This window comes from Nansenia antarctica (genome assembly GCF_963989245.1).
Source record: "Nansenia antarctica genome assembly, chromosome: 7".
Taxonomy (NCBI): Eukaryota; Metazoa; Chordata; class Actinopteri; order Argentiniformes; family Microstomatidae; genus Nansenia; species Nansenia antarctica.
The window spans coordinates 41,913,732-41,934,601 of record NC_137677.1 but is presented as its reverse complement, the minus strand read 5'-3'; the positions used below and the strand labels follow the sequence as shown (position 1 = coordinate 41,934,601).

The 20,870-nt window shown below is 43.4% G+C and overlaps 2 protein-coding genes across 2 annotated transcripts in view; one reads left to right on the top strand and one right to left on the bottom strand.

The window, feature by feature from the left end:
- Positions 1 to 16,291, top strand: part of itgav (integrin, alpha V) — a 35,509-nt gene extending 19,218 nt beyond the window's left edge. The window contains exons 18-30 of the mRNA XM_080536228.1: positions 3,541 to 3,678; positions 4,247 to 4,314; positions 4,890 to 5,037; positions 5,369 to 5,461; positions 6,377 to 6,456; positions 7,207 to 7,287; positions 9,285 to 9,390; positions 9,718 to 9,876; positions 11,182 to 11,316; positions 11,811 to 11,924; positions 12,043 to 12,150; positions 13,953 to 14,075; positions 14,909 to 16,291. Coding sequence (XP_080392354.1) covers positions 3,541 to 3,678; positions 4,247 to 4,314; positions 4,890 to 5,037; positions 5,369 to 5,461; positions 6,377 to 6,456; positions 7,207 to 7,287; positions 9,285 to 9,390; positions 9,718 to 9,876; positions 11,182 to 11,316; positions 11,811 to 11,924; positions 12,043 to 12,150; positions 13,953 to 14,075; positions 14,909 to 15,007 — 1,452 coding nt within the window. The 3' untranslated portion in view covers positions 15,008 to 16,291. The remainder of the gene's footprint in view (positions 1 to 3,540; positions 3,679 to 4,246; positions 4,315 to 4,889; positions 5,038 to 5,368; positions 5,462 to 6,376; positions 6,457 to 7,206; positions 7,288 to 9,284; positions 9,391 to 9,717; positions 9,877 to 11,181; positions 11,317 to 11,810; positions 11,925 to 12,042; positions 12,151 to 13,952; positions 14,076 to 14,908) is intronic.
- Positions 16,286 to 20,326, bottom strand: LOC308162123 (alpha-aspartyl dipeptidase). Its single transcript, XM_080536229.1, has 8 exons — positions 20,201 to 20,326; positions 19,620 to 19,708; positions 19,456 to 19,530; positions 18,835 to 18,914; positions 18,473 to 18,646; positions 18,289 to 18,348; positions 17,568 to 17,650; positions 16,286 to 17,476 (listed from the first exon to the last, which is right to left on the bottom strand). Exons 1-8 carry the CDS (start codon positions 20,293 to 20,295, stop codon positions 17,410 to 17,412), a joined length of 723 nt encoding a protein of 240 aa, XP_080392355.1. The 5' UTR covers positions 20,296 to 20,326; the 3' UTR covers positions 16,286 to 17,409.
- Positions 20,327 to 20,870: the final 544 nt, after the last annotated feature.

Sequence of the window (20,870 nt, the reverse complement as noted above, 5' to 3'; positions counted from 1 at the left end):
AAAGGTGCCAAACCTTGTAAAGGTGCAGAAGAAAGCAAAAGGAACAGATTAAAGACAAAAACAACAAAAACATAATTGATCACAATAAAAGCAGCAAAGAAAGCAACATAGGATGCAACAACCTTGTTGTTTGTTTCTCTGTCTCTCTTGAAGACGGACTCTGATCTCATCCGCTTGTTTCATGAATTTAAATGCCAATTAAAAGCTAAATTGAAGAGATACGTTCTTAACTGGCGCAGAGATCTAAACATCAGTGCGGCTGGATGGGCGGATTATATGTGGCGCACGGAGTGGGAGGCAAACACCTCCAAACTCCGTGACCACATCCCAGTCGCCGGCCCTGAGCCCCTCGTGATGGACTTGTCAAGGCTATCCTGGGTGAGGCTCAATCGTCTCCGGACCGGCGTCGGGCGTTTCCGCTCATCAATGCACAGATGGGGCTTGGCCCCAAATGCGTCGTGCGAGTGTGGCGCAGAGGACCAAACCGCAGACCATGTTATCCTGGACTGCCCGGTGTACCACCCACCCAACGGGATGCATGGTCTGTCGGTATTAGATGACGAGACGATGACGTGGCTTCTGGAGGGGTGTCCAGAAATATAGCCCGGGTGAGCCCCTCAACCAGGTCTCGGGGTGGTAAAAGGGTAGCCCCTCGGCCCCGAGCCTGGTGGAGTGGAGAGGAAAACAACAACCCATACGACGAAGAAGAAGAAGAAGAAGTGGCGCTTAAAGATGTTTACTGAGCTTGTTTCCCTGATTACTTGAGGTAACGTAGTCCACAGTTTAGGGGCATAATTAACAAATGCAGCATCAGCAACTTTCTTTTGGTTTTCTGATAGTACCCTTCAATAAGCCAGCAGCAGAGGACCTCAGTGCGGACGTATAAGTTGTCAGCGAGTCAGTACAGTAAGATAGACTGGTCTCAGCTGATTTAGGTCATGTTCTCACATGAAAGTCCGAATCGAGACTAGAGGAGCAAGTGGAACAAAGTTCGCAACATTGTTGCATAAATTATTTCTCTGATTTGCGTTCTCACAGCCCTTCATGTAAACGAAGTAACATACGCAATCGAAGCAACAGACGTGGTAGTTGATTGGTCCGAAAAATTTAGAATTGCCCGTTGTCCCTCTCTTATCCAGATCAACACGCGTGCGCTGTTGTTTTTCTATGGACTGCCTCGAGCAGCGTTCTCACCAAAAGCAAAGCAAAGTGATGGATGCGTCGTTTCTAACCGAAGCAAAACCACCCTTTTCAAGCGGAGCATCCGACAGGTATTTGTTCCGGGAGTTACTTCGAATGCGCGTTCTCACAGCTCCAAACGACGCAGAGCAAAGCGAACTTTATCCTAAACTCAGTTTCAAGTGAAGCAAATGTTCTAGTGAGAACACCCCCTTAGTGCTTTAAACACAATAGAAGGACTTGGAAGTCTAAATGATACAGGGAGCCAGTGCAGAGCCTTTAAGACTGGAGTGATATGCTCTCTCTTAGCTTTTGTCAGTAGTCTAGCAGCAGGATTTTTTAATTAGTTGGAGCCTCTCTATAGACTTCTTGGGGAGGCCAGCAGAGAGAAGATTGCAGTAGTCAAGTCTACTTGAAATAAAAGCATAAATCAGAGTTAAAAATGGCTACACCTTGCCAATGTTTCTCAGAAGAAAAAAGGCCATCTTGGTCACTTTTGTTTATGTGGGAATTAAAACTCAGATCAGAGTCTAAAGCCTGGTACACACATAAAGATTTTCTAAATCTTAACATGTTTTTTTTATCTGAGAGAGACCCCCCACATAAAGATAAAAAAATCATGGATTGAACAGTTTTGATCGTATTGTGTGTGGTGTGCTCCGATATTCCCAATACAGCACACCACATACATAAAGATCTGTCCTACGAGATTCTAAAGTCTCATCCCCCAAGCCAGAAATCTCGCGTGATCAGGGTAGTAGTACCCTGACTGACCTGTACGAGGCAGCCATGTGCTACAGGGCAAATTAAGTGCAGAAGAACAAAAAGAAGAAGACGCCTCAGTCAGCTCGCTTCTTGATTGGCTACATTCCATTTCATGTCACAATCGGACTCGGGAGTCACCCACACACAAGAGGATTTTGGATCGTAAATATTGAACACGTTGAATATTTACGATCGTCGGCCCAACCGTTTTCCGAGCAGATTGTCGGGAGAAATTGACTCTTAACACACCTCACACCACAGGATAATCTTGTAGGATAATCTTAAGAGCCATCCGATTATCGGCCGTTTGCTGTCCTTGTGTCTGTACCAGGCTTAAAATAACACCAAGACTTGGAACCTCTGACTTAATCAAGGGGATTAGATTCCCATGGCTGTTTAAAAGCATAGCCTGTGGGTGCGCTTAACCTGTTCTTATCGATGCCATTTTTCAGGTTTTCTGCTCGAAATCACATGCCCACAGTGAATATAGAATTTCTCCACAATCACAAGGGCCTTCATAATGATCTTGGTAGTTGTAGGACATGAACGATTGTCAACAACACACTCAAGCAGTAAATAGAACTGAATAAACAACTCAGGTACCACGCACTTATCTGTCCGTACGGAACAATACTCCCAACCCATAGTTCCGTGGGTGAATTATGTCAACCCACCACATTACACAAGTAGAATGACAGTGTGACAGTCAGATGGAGCATTCGGTAAACAGCTGAGTATCAGCTGAGTTAAAGAAAACCAACTCTTACCTTTGATGACACCTACATGAGCCCTGTTTTCCCGTACCTCTCCCTTGTGTCTCTTATTGTCCAAATGTTCCCTGAATTTTAGCTGCATGTTTTTCCAGCAAGTAATTCCTTCTTTTCCCCTGCCAATACTGTGTCGTTGCTAAAGTGACGGCACATAAGCATCGTTTTTTGACTTGCTAATGTCTGCCGTCACTTCGCGTGTGTGGGGGCGATTAAGTCTGCAACATTGTAACATTGTAACTTACTGCTCCCTAAATCGGAACAAAATCGGCCTAAATCTACCTTCAATCTGGGTTTTTCTTTCATACTACCTCGCTGCCTTTCTCGTTGCGCAGCCTGACGAGAAATCGCCGACTTAGTGGACTGAATCAATTAGTGGCGGAGAAAACGATGCACGAATCAATGCATATAGAGGAAACACTGAGTAGTGATGTCATCTATCTCCTCCTGTGCTGAGCTAACAGTAGTGATGTCATCGCTCTCCTCCTGTGCTGAGCTAACAGTAGTGATGTCATCTCTCTCCTCCTGTGCTGAGCTAACAGTAGTGATGTCATCTCTCTCCACCTGTGCTGAGCTAACAGTAGTGATGTCATCTCTCTCCACCTGTGCTGAGCTAACAGTTGTGATGTCATCTCTCTCCTCCTGTGCTGAGCTAACAGTAGTGATGTCATCTCTCTCCTCCTGTCCTGTGTCTCCTGAGCTAACAGTAGTGATGTCATCCCTCTCCTCCTGTGCTGAGCTAACAGTAGTGATGTCATCTAACTCCTCCTGTGCTGAGCTAACAGTAGTGATGTCATCTCTCTCCTCCTGTGCTGTCTCTCCTGTCCAGGATGACTCTGAGTTCAGGGACAAGATCACTCCCATCGCCGTCTTCATGGAGTACAGTCTGGACTACCAACGGGCCGCTGACGCCACCGGCCTGCTGCCCATCCTCGACCAGTCCGCCCCTGCCAACGTCTCCAAACAGGTACCCACGATGAATGAATGAATGAATGATGAATGAATGAATGAATGGTCTTTATTGTCATTGATATAGTACAGGTACCAAACAACGAAATTTGGGAGGGGGGGCTCCCCTGGTGCTAGGAAAAAAAAACTAAAAACAAGAAGGGAAAAGAGCTGGTTTACATAAATAAAGGCTATGTACACTATCCACTATACTATACTATACAAATAAAACACTGTGCTGTACTCTATGCTATGCTATACCTATTCTAACATTTCCTATCTCTGAACCTTATGTACCCGAGGGTTGTCATATTGCACATAGTGTTATTGCACATTCATTTAAAGTGTCGCAGTTTGCAGGTTTGAAATGTTCACAGTTGTGTTTCAGTGTTGCACTTCATTTCAATCTAGTAGCACCCTGAGTGTGTTGTTGATGCACCCTGCCTGGCTCGGGTCGATTCATCCATTCATTTAATTCATTTGATCACTTATATCAATGCTACAGTACATCACATTGGGGGGGGGGGGGGAAGTAAAACGATAGCAAATTACACAAAAATAACTCGGATGGAAATTATGTTTCCTAGGCTCACATTTTACTGGATTGTGGAAAAGACAACATCTGCAAGCCAAACCTGAAGCTGACTGTCAAGAGGTGAGTTTGTTTACATTTTAAGGGGGCAATCACCGAGCTGTCTCCCTGGTACTGGTACTGTCTATGTACCATAGAGGTTTGTGACCTAACTGCTGACTGACTGATCTAGTATGTTAGTGACCTAACTCCTGACTGAGTGACCTAACTCCTGACTGAGTGATCTAGTATGTCAGTGATCTGGTCCTGACTGAGTTACCTCCAGTATGTCAGTGATCTAGTATGTCAGTGATCCAGTATGTGAGTGATCTAGTCCTGACAGAGTTACCTCCAATATGTCAGTGATCTAGTATGCCAGTGATCTAGTATGTGAGTGATCTAGTCCTGACTGAGTGAGCTCCAGTATGTCAGTGATCTAGTATGTCAGTGATCTAGTCCTGACAGTTACCTCCAGTATGTCAGTGATCTAGTATGTCAGTGATCTAGTCCTGACTGAGTGAGCTCCAGTATGTCAGTGATCTAGTATGTTAGTGAACTAGTATGTCAGTGGTCTAGTTCTGAGTGAGCTCCAGTATTGGGTGTTCTGCTGTAGCTGTGACGTGTGTCCTGATGTGTGGTGACCCGTCTCTGTCCGGCAGCGACCAGAAGCAGATCTACATCGGGGACGACAACCCTCTGACCCTGGAGGTGACGGCGGAGAACGGAGGGGAGGGGGCGTACGAGGCGGAGCTCCACGTCTTCCTGCCCCCCCAGGCTGATTTCACCGGGGTGGTCCGCAACAGTGAGGTATACTGCTCCCTTCACCCACCCTGCCTTCCAAAATCCCCCCCCCAAAAAATACCATATCCCAATCCTGCTCCTAATCGCATCCTTATCTAGATCCAGCTCCTGCTCCTCCTAATTCCATATTATTTTCTATCATAGAGAATGTGTGAGAGGAGACAGGAAATGGAGGAGAAAGATGTGTTGGAAATGATAGTGAGACCGGGGATTGGATCCAGCGCTTACGTCGTATTCATGTACCAAAGGCTGCGGCTGTCGGACCTCCCCCCCCCGTCCTCTGACCCGTCACGATGAGAGGAGTGACTGACGTCTGATCTTTTTTTCCCATGTCCAGACTCTGTCCAAACTGTCGTGCGCCTACAAGAGAGAGAACCAGACCAGAGTGGTGGTGTGTGACCTGGGAAACCCCATGAAAGGAGGAACTAAAGTAGGTCATGACAAGTGAAAGTGAACGAGCTCATTTGAAATGGAACAGGAAACTTTGTGTTAAAATTGTGTTAGACCCCCTAGAGGCGATGACGAGCACTTTGCATGGTAATGACACTGAGATGTATTTTATTGAGGTGAAATGTTCACAGTTGTTGCAGATAGATAGTGTCATATGATTTGGTGAGGCTGCATTCTCATTTTATGCACCCAAATTGTGGAATGCACTGCCAGTTTACATCAGGGATGCAACCTCAGCAAATATGTTCAAGTCGAGACAAAAAACCCATCTTTTTAATATTGCCTTTAAATGACTAAATAATACAATTATGATTATATAATAATTGGAGCACTTTGAGCTGCAACGTTTGCAGGAAAAGCGCTACACTAATAAAAGTTGTTATTATTATTATTATTGGAATGGAATGGACTTTATTTGTCATTGCTACAGTACAGGTACCAAACAACAAAATTTAGGAGGGGTGGCTCCCCTGGTGTTAGGAAAGGGAAAAAATAAAAAACATTTTAGAAAAAGCATAAAAGCATAAAATCACAAGAAGGTAAGGAGCTGGTTTACATCAATAAAGGCTATGTACACAATCCACTGTACTATACTGCACAGATAGTCAACTAGGGTTGTCATATTGGCAACCCTAGTTGACTATTATTATTATTATTATTATTATTATTATTATTATTATTATTATTATTATTATTATTATTATTATTATTATGATGTTATGGAGGTACTGTGACAGGCAGACAAGGCAGTCACTGATGCCCTGTTGTACACAATACATTTCTGGAGGAACCTTCTGTTACACCGCAACAGCCTGAACAGTCTCCTCTGCATGATCCAAATGCTTTGTTCTGATTGGGCGTAGATGTTCCTAATACTGTGGTCTGATTGGGTTAGGTGCTGGCAGGACTGCGTTTCAGTGTCCACCAGCTCTCGGAACAAGACACGTCTGTCAAGTTTGACCTGCAGATACAGAGGTAACGTTATTCTAGCTCTGCTGGAGCCGCTTTAGGAGGAGGACTTTCCCCCAGAGCATCATTTTAAAAGTATCTCTCATCAGTCCACTGTTGATATTGTTCCAACATAATATAATACATTTTTTTGCATACTCTTAGATATCCTTATGACAAGCTTATATTTACTTCCGGAATTGTGAGATGACGATGCTGTTTCTGTGTGATATTTGAGTGAGCCAATGTTTTCTAATTCTAGGTTAGAGCATTCATTCATCATTTAGATCCTTTTTGATTTGAATGAAGCAGAGCCCGGCTCTCTCCACAAACGTCCACAGTGGCAGGCTAAGTGGCACTATTCTGTGCTCCCTGCATGCATTGAGAGTGACATGTAAATGACAGAGGGCCAGTGTAGCCTGTTGTTGTAAGGAGACCATTCATCTCCAAACACGTTGTTGACTCAGCCCCCAGGCTCACACGGAACACTCTACAGGGTTGTTTTGTTTACCAAAGTAATTGTTGAATGGCTGAGAGTCTAGTTCAGCCCATATGTCTTGTGGTTAAATTGTCTGGAGGGAGTTGAAGAGGCTTTGGCAGGAGTTCAAACTCCTCACTGTCAGACATGAAGCAATATCACCACCGTGTGGACATTTGTAATATAACGCCAACATCTGCTAAGTGGTGACATGCTGAATGCTTTAGTACTGTTGCTTTCTGATGTGTTTGGGTTTGTGTTCCTCCCTTAATTTTCTCGTACACTTTCTTTCTTTGCAGTTCCAATCAGTTCAACAACACCAGCAGTCTGGTCTCGAGTATCACCAAACTAGCTGTTCTGGCGAAGGTGGATATTAGAGGGTAATTTCTATTTCATTCACTTTGATCCCATTTTTTTCTGCACATTGTACTATAGAATACAGAGTACAGATAATTATAGAATAATATCGCAGACTATTCTTATATTCTTGAAATAGTCCCATTTATCAGAACGTCAGAGCAGCTAATGAGTTTCTGCTGCCTCTACTCCCAGGTGGGGCGTTCAGCCAGCCAGCCATCTGTCTAAGAGTTGCGCTGGTTAACCTGATTCTCTCCACTAAACATCCTGACTGTGAAATGGAAGAGGCATACACTCTGCATCTTCTTTGATAAAAGTCTGCTTAGCACTTAATAATAACAATTAAATATTGTGCTAAAATCTTCATGAAAACAACAGATAGCTGCTGTAATGACAATGGATTTGATTTGTATAGCACTTTGGCTTTTCCACCAGGCGCTCAGTACCCTGTGCATGTGCCAGGCGCTTGTGGGTGAACTCAACTCACCTTTGTGTTTTAGCACCTACCGTATTTTCCGGACTATAAGTCGCGGTTTTTTTCATACTTTGGCTGGTCCTGCGACTTATAGTCAGGTGCGACTTATATATCAATAATTCATAATCTCTGACTGACATGAACTGACATACGGTAATCTCTGACTGACATGAACCAAGGAGTAACTTCCGCTAGCGCCTCATACACGATAGAATAGCCATTATACTTGACAATGTGGACATTAAACACGACAATGTGGACATTAAACATGATGTTATGGACCTTATACACAATGTTATGGACGTTATAAACGATATTAAAGTCATTTATTCCTTCCAGAGACTGTTCTATGTTGCTAAGTTACCCCCGCGAGGCTATTTTGCTACTTCCGCTAGCGCCACATACGCGATAGAATAGCCATTATACTCGACAATGTGGACATTGCACACGACAATGTGGACATTAAACATGATATTATGGACCTTATACACGATATTATGAACGTTATACACGATATTAAAGTCATTTATTACCTTTCAGAGGCTGTTCAATGTTGCATTGTTTGTAGGCCGCCCTTCATCCTAACTACTTCCGTTTTTCACCAAGCTATCTTTGTCATGGCCTTATACACGATAAATAGTCGTTACACTCGACAATGTGGACATTAAGCACTATATTATGAACGTTATACACGCTATTATGAACGTTATACACGATATTAAAGTCATTTATTACCTTTCAGAGGCTGTTCCATCCTGTTTGCTTGCTCCCGCGACGCCATTTTGCTAACCTTCGTTAGCAACGCGCTAGCTAGCCCTGGCTTTACACTCGATAATTTAAGTATTTCTAACCTTTCAGAAGAAGTTTTAACGTGAATTATGTCCTTCCTGGGCTTACAAATCCTCTCATGTCTCTTCACAGTGCCAGACTAGAGTCAAGCTCAACAGGGTCTTCTTTCCCCGCTGATTCCGCCAAGCCCGTTCCCTTGAACCATGCGACTTATAGTCCAGTGCGACTTATATGTGGTTTTTTCCTCTTCGTGACCCATTTTTGGCCTGCTGCGACTTATACTCGGGTGCGACTTATAGTCCGGAAAATACGGTACTTGGGTTAGAAAGTGTTTATGACCTAACTCTACGACCCCCCTATAACCCTCCTCTCTCTGTCCTCTGGTCAGATATAACCCTCCTCTCTCTGTCCTCTGGTCAGATATAACCCTCCTCTGTGTCCTCTGGTCAACTAGTAAATAAGTCTCTGTATTGCTTAACTTAACACATATTTCACAATATATTGCTTTGCTGTGCTGTGGTAGAGAAGGCAAGAGACCATCTAGTGTTCACACATTCAAGCCTCTCTTTTTAATTGTTGTCTGTGAGCAGATAGTTCCTATTATATAAATTCTCATCTAGGTCTGTCTCAAACTACGCCGTGTTGGGTCCTTGAATTTGAGGGAATTGAGTCTTGAAAGTAACTTGAAAGGTGCTTGAATTTTATGTTTCAGAAGGTGTGGGAACCCTGGATATAACCCTCCTTTCTGTCCTTTAGAGTATCAGCACCGGACCAGATCTTCCTGCCCATCGCTAACTGGCAACCCAAAGACAACCCGCAAATCGCTGACGACATCGGCCCGCTGATCCTCCACGTCTACGAGGTTCCGCCTTTGTTTCATCACATGACCCGGTGTCAAAACCCTCAAACACTGACCTTGTCATCAATCATCATCAATCAATCCAATATGTTATCTGTACATGAATATAAACTGCCAGCACAATTTTTTACTGGAATGATTGCTATTTGGCTGGCTTGTTGGAACAGGTATCCCTTGTAAAAAAAAATCAGATTTAACTTTTATAAACGATGAATTAAAGAAAATAATCATATTCACACGTTCGTCAGTATATCATCGTTATCATCGTCGTCATCCGTAAATTCCCTCTTTCTTCCCTGTTGTGCTGTAACTGTGTCATTTCCCTTCCAGCTGCGCAACAACGGCCCCAGCACGTTCAGCAAGGCCATGCTGGACATCGAGTGGCCGTACAGGTTCAACAACGGCTCTCTCCTCTATATCACCAAGTACGAGGTGGAGGGGGCCATGAACTGCAGCACGGACATGCAGATCAACCCTCTCAACGTCTCAGTAAGTCACATCCCAACCAGGAAATTCGGCTTCTGAAAATGTGAAACAATTTCCCCCCCAAAAAACTAAAACAAGACGGTGTCTCTCTATTGGCGCTTTTCCACTACCATGCCGACCCGTGCCGTACCGCACCGTTTTGCTTTCCCCACTGCCACCCGGGCCGGGCCGAGCCGGGCATTTTACTTCTCGTTTCAGAGGGGTAGCGAGAGGTACTTTTTGCCAGGCTGTGTGTGACGTGTGACGCTGCAGACCGTTGATTGGTCAATGGAAATCGTCACAACATTGTCATCCCATGTTCAGAGTTCACCCTTAACCGCCATTTTTAAATACCACAACAGATTTCGCTCTCGGAAAATGTCACTTACTGTTTCTGTAATAACTTATTAATAAAGATTTGAAAAATTATGATAACCATCTTATTATCTTAGTTTAATGTCATTTCAATGCATCATAGAACTTTTATTTAACAAGCATAAAAAATGTCGCTTTTATGGCGATATGCTAGACTGTTCCTCAGTCCAGCGAGCTTCATCATCCCCCTTCTAAAACTGCCATCCCCCCTTTTCATCCCTTATGTCATTTTATCAATGAACATGGTATTACTGCTATTTCAACATTTAAGCCTCTTTCACACATAGTTCCCTATAATTTCCATGGAATCCCAAGCTGTGCCGACCAGGCATATTCGCCGTTCACTCATGAGCCAAATGCCGGTTTCGCGTCTTGCTCCCTTTAACACATGTCGGCGTTTCCCTGGTTGCGCGATCTACTAGAACTTCTAGATCTACTAGAACTGAAAGCGGCAAGTAACAGGCACGTAACATCTATATGCTGTATAAATAAATATATTTGACTACCAGCAAGACACCGGAGCACTCGTATCTATAACAAACGCAGAGATTGTATGAGCCCCGCCGTCAGTCCAATGGGAGCGTCAAGCACAGCCTTTCTGTAGATAGAATACATCGCTCCCTGTCCAACGTATCTAACATTACATGTTTTAAGGCTGATCTGTGCATGATAGTGCTGCATTTTGACATAATTCTTATCGCATTTCCCCCCGTTGAGCTGTATACCGGCACTTATTAAAGTGAAGTGCTCTTATGACACTTAACTCCTCCTACTGTCACCACTCGTTCCTGGTCTGTTGTGTATAATGGAGAACGTATCCTACCCGTACCTATACCGAACTTTTCAAATGTGTGCCGTGCCGAGCCGTACCGGTCTGGTCAATGGAAAAGCGCCATATGGAGAACCCAGCCTGGGTGTCTAAGGGTCTAACACCGTCTGCCGTGTCTGCTCCAGAACCCTGTGTCAGGAGAGAAGAACGCTACTTCTCCGGGGACTGGCGGCGGAGACAGGAACGAGGGCGGCAACCGGAACCACGTTCACCGCCGAGACCTGGAGGGCAAAGAGGAGGAGGAGGACCTGCAGACGCTGGTACTGTCACCATTACTATTCTTCTATTGCTAATCAGTGAAAGATCCATCTGTATGCTCTTTATGTTTTGTTCTAATTTAGATTTTTGGGTTTTGTTTTGTCTGTTTTGTTATTTTGCTTGTCATGTCTTGTGTGGTTCATCTGTCCTCTTGTTACTTTAGTTTTTGTTTATTTATTGATTTTTTCTTCTCGTTTTTTTGTTAAATGTGTTGTCTAATTGTGTTGTTATTTTATTGTTGTTGCATAGGACCCCCTCGAAAACGAGATATCTCAAGGGGTTATTCCTAATAAAGCAATTTCTTATACTGTACCCTCCAATACGGAAAACACTGTTCTAATGTTCCAGTATTACGGTCGTTATTGCCTACTGCACCCACACTCAATGGAAGTACCCAGGCATTCTCACTCTACTACTGTGTTAATGATCATACATATGCAAGAAGCAACAAGAACTAATTAATCGTTTTTTAAATGTGGTGTTTGTGTGTCCTCAGGACTGCTCCAAGGCACAGTGTCTGAAGATCAAGTGTCAGGTGGGCCGCCTGGAGAGGGGTCAGAACGCCATCCTGTTCATCCACGCCCGCCTGGGCGTGGCCACCTTCCAGAAGGTGAGGGGGCACTTCACCTGTTGGTCTTCCCCTGTTACGCCCTCTAGAGGCTAGACAAGGGCTGTACGAAACATCTGTAGAACCGTGTGTGTGTGTGTGTTTTTTTTTCCCCATCCAGACCGACAGCTCGAACCATTCGTTCCTTGTGAGATCTACTGCCTCCTTCAGCGTGATCGAGATGCCCTACAAAAACCTGGTGTCTGAGCTGCCTTCCAACAGTACTACCGTGAGTGTGTTCTCCTAACCACGCATGACACCTGCTTCATTCCAAATTTGCACCTAGCTACGCTGTGTCTGAGAGCCGTTGATAGATGGAAATAATATTTTGTGTCATATTTCCGGCCAGCCATTCAGAAGCCAAGGTTATTCTCGTATTGCTCAAACATCTCCAATCCTCTCAGATCTATAGGATTGCCTTGAAGGTAGGCGATACTGTGTAGGTCCCTTCCAAGGGGCTAAGGGGGCGATTTGGAGTGCCTTCATGTCAGGGTTGTCTTCTCTGTAGGTCTGAGTGGGGAAATGTCGGTCCATCAATCTGTTAAACAGAGTGTCAGTTAGTGGCTGTGATGCCCCTAAGGTGTCACTTGTACGAGCACCCCCCTTGATTAGGTTAGGTTAGATTAGATTCAACTTTATTGTCCAGAGTACAAATTAATACAATGAAACTCAGTTTGGCATCTAACCAGTACAATAGTCATAAACGTATGGCCAGTGCATGGTGGGACAGTATACGTTATTACAGTGAGTATAAGTCAATGAATATTAAGTCGATATATGTGTTATGAATATGATACGTACAGTAAAGATAGTTAGTAAACGTACAGTAAAGATGTACAGTGTGATATGTAGGGATGTCCCGATCCGATACTGATATCGGATATCGCCGCGATATTGGTCCTGAATGCTGGATCGCAGATCGGACCAGAAAAAAAAAAGGCTCCAATCCGCGTGCCCGATCTGGCGTGTCACTCAAGTGACGACAACAGTAGTAGCCAGTGGTCACGTGCATGACCAGGGCTCGATAGTGCGACTGTTTTGGTTTTCATTTGCGAGTGAATATATTTCTGTGCGACTTGGAAATACATTCAATCGCACCAGTGCGACTAAGAGACAGCTGAACTACTGCCATGCGCAGTCAAACTTATGTGTATAAGCGATGAGGGAATGAAAACAGTGAACAGAAACGCGTGTCGCAGAAATGCTTCACGCGAGTCCTATATGCGCTTAAAATGCGCATAAGCTCTCATAGTTCGTAGCGCTGTGTGCTTCCAGTTTCATTACAAAGAGGTTAACCCCATATGTGCCTGACGTCTAACAACATTCAAATGACTCTAACTTCGTCATCTTTTTTCGGATTTCAATGTATGACACATCATTTGAAAGCTTATGATCCGTAGTTCCAATCCACAACACGTCGCATTTGTTGCTGGCAGTCTTTAATTTAACTGTTGTTGGTGTGGACTGGGGAGGTATTTGTTATTATTCAGGGGTAAAAAAATGTATTGAATATCGGATCGGTATCGGTATTGCAGATACCCGAAGCCCAGGTATCGGTATCGGTATCAGTAGTGAAAAAGTGGGATCGGGACATCCCTAGTGATATGTACAGACAAGGGCGAAGATATGTACAGTTGGACTGCACTTATATAGCGCCTTTATACAAAGCGCTTTACAACGGCCTCTCATTCACCCGTTCACACACATTCACACACCAACGGCGGCAAGCTACCATGCAAGGCGCCGGCCCACTCACTGGGAGCAGTGTCTTGCCCAAGGACACTCCGACATGTGGCCAGCCGGGGTTCGAACCCCCGATCTGCCGACCTTGAGGTCATTAGATGGCGGCTCTACCTCCTACGCCACAGCCGGCCCATATATGAATATGATACGTACAGTAAATATATGTGTACTGTGTGATATGTACAGACAAGGGCAAAGATATGTGCAGTATGATATGTACAGAAGGGCAATGAACAAGGGAAATAAACGCTGCCCCCCCCCCTTGGTGTGTGCTGCTCCTCTCCTCAGGTGAGCCTAACAGTGATCTGGGTGAAGTCTGGTGAGGTCACGCCCGTCCCAGGCTGGGTGGTGGCGCTGGCCGTGCTGGCTGGACTGCTGCTGCTGGCCCTGCTCATCTTCGTCATGTACAAGGTGAGGAGGAGTTTATCCTATTTATTTTTTGTTCTGCTTCTGCTTCTGCTTCTCCTTCTCCTTCTTCTTCTCCTTCTCCTTCTTCTTCTCCTTCTCCTTCTCCTTCTTCTTCTCCTTCTTCTTCTCCTTCTTCTTCTTCTCCTCCTCCTTCTCCTTCTCCTTCTTCTTCTCCTTCTTCTTCTTCTCCTCCTTCTTCTTCTCCTTCTCCTTCTCCTTCTTCTTCTCCTTCTCCTCCCTCTCCTTCTTCTTCTTCTCCTTCTCCTCCTCCTTCTTCTTCTTCTCCTTCTTCTTCTTCTTCTCCTTCTTCTTCTCCTCCTCCTTCTTCTTCTTCTCCTCCTTCTTCTTCTTCTTCTCCTTCTTCTTCTCCTTCTCCGTCTCCTTCTCCTCCTCCTTCTTCTTCTCCTCCTTCTTCTTCTTCTCCTCCTTCTTCTTCTCCTCCTCCTTCTTCTTCTTCTCCTCCTCCTTCTTCTTCTTCTTCATCTTTTCCTTCTTCTCCTTTTTGTTCTTTACTCCTACACCTTATTTTTCCCTCTGTCTCTTCTGTACTTGTTCGTGATGGCTGGTTGATTACTTGAAGCTGGGAGTCCTGTGTTGTGTTTGGCCCCTGATTGATCCATCCATAGTTGATCTTCAAGGTGTGCACATTAGCCCAGCGCTAACACGTCTCCTTTAACGAATCACTCTCTCCGAATCAAAGTCCTCAATTCCTCAAAAGTCAGGGATGAGTTTGTGAAATCTAACACACACCTCTGGTATGTACCAGTGCTTTGGGACAAATGTGCCCACCCAGCAGAACACTACTTTACCCAGCTAACCCCCCCTTCTATCCACAGCTGGGCTTCTTCAAGCGCGTCCGCCCCCCCCAGGAAGACTGCACAGAGAAGGAGCAGCTGCAACCTCAGGAGAACGGAGACAGGAACACAGACACCTAGCGAGGCCCCCCCCCCCCCCCCCCCCCTGGCCTGCCAGAGCGTACTGCCGAGCCCTGCAGCGGCTGTGTGGGCTACGGTGACACGCTGTCGGCTGGTAGCTCTAGCAACAGCCAAAGGCTGAATTCCAAATTGGCTCCTAGCAACTCCTGTAGATATGAGATGATTTGGTGGTAGTTTTACGGTACAGTATTAACATATTTGAGGTATAAACATTATTAATGTATTTTGTGTAAACAACATAAATGTTTGGCATTAATTCGTACCTCCCCATTCTCTCAGATGTACAGGAGTGCTGATTGGGTCAGGGTTGCCTTGGAAACCAGTACAACCCTAACCCACACAGAGATAGATAGAATAATCCTTCTTTACATCCTTGCTAGTAAAGCTCACAATGTATATTTACCGCTACACACACACACACACACACACACCTGAGGCCTGGCTCCATATATTTGGAGCACACTGCTGTACCATACAGTTATGATACTGTAGGAACAAGAGAGATTGGTATGAAATGCTGTGTATATAAATATACATTTTAGATGACTCTGTTAAAAGGGAGAGGCTTGTTCTGGTTCTTTCTCTGCATCTCAGTGCACTGACTTGCAATTGTGAATACATGTGTTAAGAGAATATAATAAGACAGCATTATAAGACAAGAGGAATAATTGCAATATGAGATGTAACTAGGAGCAATAATAATACTTTGTCTTAGACTCATACTTTGTCTGATCAGGACTTGACATTGTTGAAGTTAATAGTTGAGAGTTGAAATGATGTTGCATTTTCTAAGATGATAACTGCCAAGTGTGGATGATTGATATACTTTTTTTTTAAAAACATTTTAGGTTATATTGAATAGTAATTTGTATGAATGGTTTGTTTAAACACGAAGTCCTTTTGGGTTCAGGTGGTAGGTTTAGAGGATGTTGCAAAAAAAGATTGAGGGCATTGAATAATGTCATTTGGGTTGCATGGGTTCACAATGCTTCAGGTAGAGGTAAGCACATTTCACTGGCAATTTAATATTGTTTGTACTGTATGCGGTGGTCTTCAGATTCAAGATTTTAAATCAACTATAATGTTTATGAATTTCCAGACATTTCAAAGTTCTGTCATCTTCAGCTTGCCGTTATGTTATTGACAATGCAGTGTTTCCCACAGGATGTTGTGAGACTGTGGCGGGTGAATCACGTCTAATTTCTTTAAAGGTATTTTATTAAATCGGAGACAGGGGGCATGCTAGCGGAGAAAATGTTCGTCGGGGGGGAGATCCAAGGGTGGGCAAAACGCCTTACAGCAGCGGGTGGGAGTGAGACACTTTGCTGAAGCAGCACAAAACACAATGTTAAAGATCGATGTTATTATGAGAAGTGTACAAATATTTTGGATTCGTTATGAAAATGTGGCAGCACAAATTAGACTCCGGAGGGCCACCACAGTCTATGTGATCAATGGGAAACACTGCAATAGAAAAGGCCTTGACAATGGAAAGAGTCCCCTTATATTCATGCACCTAACATAGCTACATGCATTTAGTAGGTCACAAATTCACAACCCTCTGTGTTTGTATATATGCAATGATTTGTATAAAAGAACTTCCAAGATTGAATTGACCCATATTGGGTTGGCATCAGCATGGGACTAACATTGTTTAATAGTTGTTTATTAGTCAGGAATCACACTAATGATAACAACGTAATTATTTTATTGGAACACAAATTAATCATTCACTAGCCTCTCGTTCACTGCTTTGTCTGTTTTGTCACATTCATTATTTATCTTGGTGTAAGTTTAAGGTTGCGTGATAGATGTTGTTTCTTTGTGAGTGTAGAATAGATTTCTACACTCTAACTGGGTGACTGGTCATTTCATATTGTTACTTCCTTGTTCATATGTCAGTTATTGTTTTCAATTAAAACATTTGCAATTGGGTATGTATTCTTTCCCTCCGAGAAACATGTTTCTTCTAGAGCTGACTTCTCTCTTTCATAAATGAAATGAATAAAAGTGTTACAAAGTATGTTACAAGTGCCTTGTTGCTCTTTATCTGACCATATTTATGGCACTGATAACACTTATCAGATCAACTTTGCCATGGTTCTGGACACACAATGGAGCACACAGAACTGATCGCACAATGATATGGGAACGCGAAAGTAGAACATGCATCACAGTATATAATTGTGTTACTGTGTAAACACACAGTGTTTAATTGCTATGACCTCAAACCTTGTTAAAGGCATCCTCACATTGACAATTCAATACACTTTATTCATTGTAAGCTTGTGCTGAAAGTAGGACAACATTTGTAGTAAAATATGTATTTCCATTTTATGGTAGAAGTCCAAAACAAGGCCAGTCTTGAGTGTGGCGATCTGTTGACTTCCCTTTTTCTCAGGTCAATGACACTCCGTCAGCAAGAAGCTGAGATCACTACCGGTTTCATACTCTACTGTTGGCTTTCCCCTGAAACACAGACAAACTGTCATGAGACTCCCAAAATCGTGTGTGTGCGTGCGTGCGTGCGTGCGTGTGTGTGAGAGACGGTGTGTGTTACCTAATGAACAGGCGTGCCTTGCAAGTCCCCAGCAGAGAAGCTTTGTTTCCTTCGACCAGGAGCATGGAGCCCTCTCTCATGGCCTGGGAGTGGACAATCAATGCCTGATTATTAATCATAAATACTACATACTGATGACACAACCATTACGGTGGAATTTTGCCCTGTAATCCAGTGGATTCAATAGTAAACACATGAACAAAAATGTGTCTTTTAAAACGACCACGGAGATATCTTGTATCAAATGCCCTCATCAGTCCTGATGTTCCAAATCGGCCATCTAATTCAATTCAATCCCAAGATTCCCCTCTCCCTCCCCACAAGGTCCTTCTGTTGATCTGTCTGATGTATTTTAACACAGTACAATACTTTTTTTAGGAAGTAAACAGACCTCACATTTCGATAGCTATGATGTATCAAAAATATAATAGTTCAAGACAGTATGCATTATTGATTGACCAGCAATACACATGCAAATTAATTTCTGATCCACCCCTTTTAACGACCAATACCGCCAAATCAATAATCAAAACCAGTCTAGGCGACCCACAACATAACATGAAGTGTGAATTGAATTGTGTCCTTGTCTTTACGCTACTTTCTGGGTTATGTTGCTGTGCCATGTTAGTCACTAAGGAAGCAAATATGTGATTTTGTAATTTGGGCCTTATCAACCATATCAATCATCAATAACCAGCCTAAGCTCTCTCATATGACGTACAAGCACGCAGGGAGTGTCCTGTTCCTCATGGTACTGGATGATCCTCTGCTCTCTGGTCTCCTGGAGAGGAAGGAACATGATGTTATCTCTGAATATATCTGGTGATATACATCTAAGATTGAAACACTGGCTAATGATGTCAGGTCACTCCCACTGGCACTAAGCCTTCTTCTTCTGTACCCACCCCCATGTGCTTGCTGTTGGGGTCACAATCCAGGAAGTGGGGGTTGATGTTGAAGGGCACCAGACCAATGGCAGCGAAGGAGGGCGGGTAGACGATGGGCATGTCGTTGGTGGTGTTGATGCTGACAGTGGACACGTTGGTGCCCGCGCTGGAGCCCATGTAGGGCACGCCATCCTGGACACACAACAAGACTTCAAATCATCACCAGATGTTCTGACACACTGCTATCTAACAGTTGTATCATCTCACCAGCCGAGAACAGCAACAATACGCATCTTTTCACATACGGTACGGTGCAGAGTACCAGAAGAGTACCAGGAGCAAGAGTCAGATGTGTCAATGGTAGGATCTGTGCCTCTCACCTGTAGAACTCGCTTCTTGATCTCAGACACCACGTTGTTGTCGTACAGAGCTTTCAGCAAACGGAAAGTGTTGCCACCACCTGAAGAGCACAGTGAAAGGTACAGTCATGACGACAGTCACATGATCCAAAAAAAGCTTCAATACCAACAATTATCATTAGCAGCTTATGATAGTGTGGTGTATTGAAATACGTAATGACGTATGTATTTATTATAAATCACTAAGAGTTATACCTCTGTTTAAAAGTGTCATGTTAAACCAATAAGAGTAATTGTCTCTCTATGGTGATTGGTTGATACAGTTGGGAACTGTCCTGTTCATGTAAAAGGCAGTTAGTGGTAATTAAATATCTGAAGTGATCATATCTGTATCGTAGCTGAGAATAAATAAATGAAACAAACTATTGGATTTCAAGCAAAGCTCACTTGGAGTTATTGATTATTAAGAACCCGCTTCTGAAAATGCAACAAATATGTCAACATACAGTAGTAACTATCTGACGATTAGTCAGAAGCTTATTAGAAATGCGAAAGTAACTATCTGACGATTAGTCAGAAGCTTATTAGAAATGCGAGTTATTGTACATGTATTAAGATGATACATTTGTCGGTAATCCTTACCAATAAATATGCCCTGAGCCTTCCTTACTGCCTCCACTGGATCAGAGGCCTCATGGATGCTGTCCACGTCATAGCCTTATAGGGGACAACACTCCTTAGTGAACTGAGATTAGTTAACTGATAAGATAAGTGAGCGTGTGTGAATACACTTGTAAAAGACATACCCAGACTCTTGAACTTGTCCCTGGCTGTCTTTGCATACCCATCTCTGTCATGCAGGGCATAAGGAATAAACAGAACCCTCTTCACATCCCTGCGAAAGAATCAATGTACAGTCAATCTTTCACAAATATCATAAGAAGAGATGCATCCTATCAGCCTATGATGTACAATAATACAAATGGTACTGACACAAAGTAAACCAGTCTGCACTAAAAAAAAGGGGGGAAAAGCAATAATGCTACAAAATGTATGTTATGTTTGCAGGTCAATGGTATTGTGAAATATGGCAGTGACACATCGTTGAGAGAGAATAGTATTTAGACACAAAAAGTGTTACTAGGACCATATTATGTTTTATACATACATAGGCTTACAACATACTAAAGAATATAGTCCCAACCACAGTTGGAGCTACAAATTGTCCTAATGCATTATATAGCTCATTGAGAGTGAGAAGAGAAGAAAGCTAAAAGCTACTTTCCTTGCACAGATAGCGTCAATATCCGATACTCACACTCGTTTGAAACGGTCAAAAAGACTGTCTACATGAATATGAATAGTCATCAAGTGAAAAGCAACTTACTGTCCGAAAAATGTTTGTATTTGTTGCTGACAGTGTTCCAGATATCCTCCCCCGTGGAGGGTCGAGTTGGACACCAGCAGAAGTCTCCTCTCCATCTCTGTCAAGACCGAACTCCAATAACTGGGCTGAAATAACGCCAGAAATATTTATTTAGTTGTGCAGCAATTTCAAAGACCAATGAGCGGTCAAAGTTCAAAGTTCTGCTTGTAATTAAACGTCTGTTGCAAAAGCTAGAGACTTTTATGACTAGTTGAGCTGAACTCAACATAGTGAACTGAGCACCACGAGAATTAATCAGAGCAAATGGCAACATGGGAGAACATATATACCAGTGGCGATTCTTCTCTGCACTGACAGAATGAAACGTTGTCAATTTACAAATTACATCACTGAACTGAATGTTGATACAATGTAAATATCTATCGGTTTTTATTTTTTATTAAACATGGTTGAGAAACATTGATTTGTTTGGAAAGCGCTGGGTCAGCTGATAAGTCACATGACAGCGACGTTCCGTGTGAGACCAGGTTGCATGATCATGACATTGACAATCGCTCCACCAAAGATGATGCGCGTGACGCGTCGATGTAAACCTCTCCATTGGCCTAAATATACAGTATAATTAAACAAATTAAAACACGTCATTCATCAGAGCGTCCAGTAGGAATAG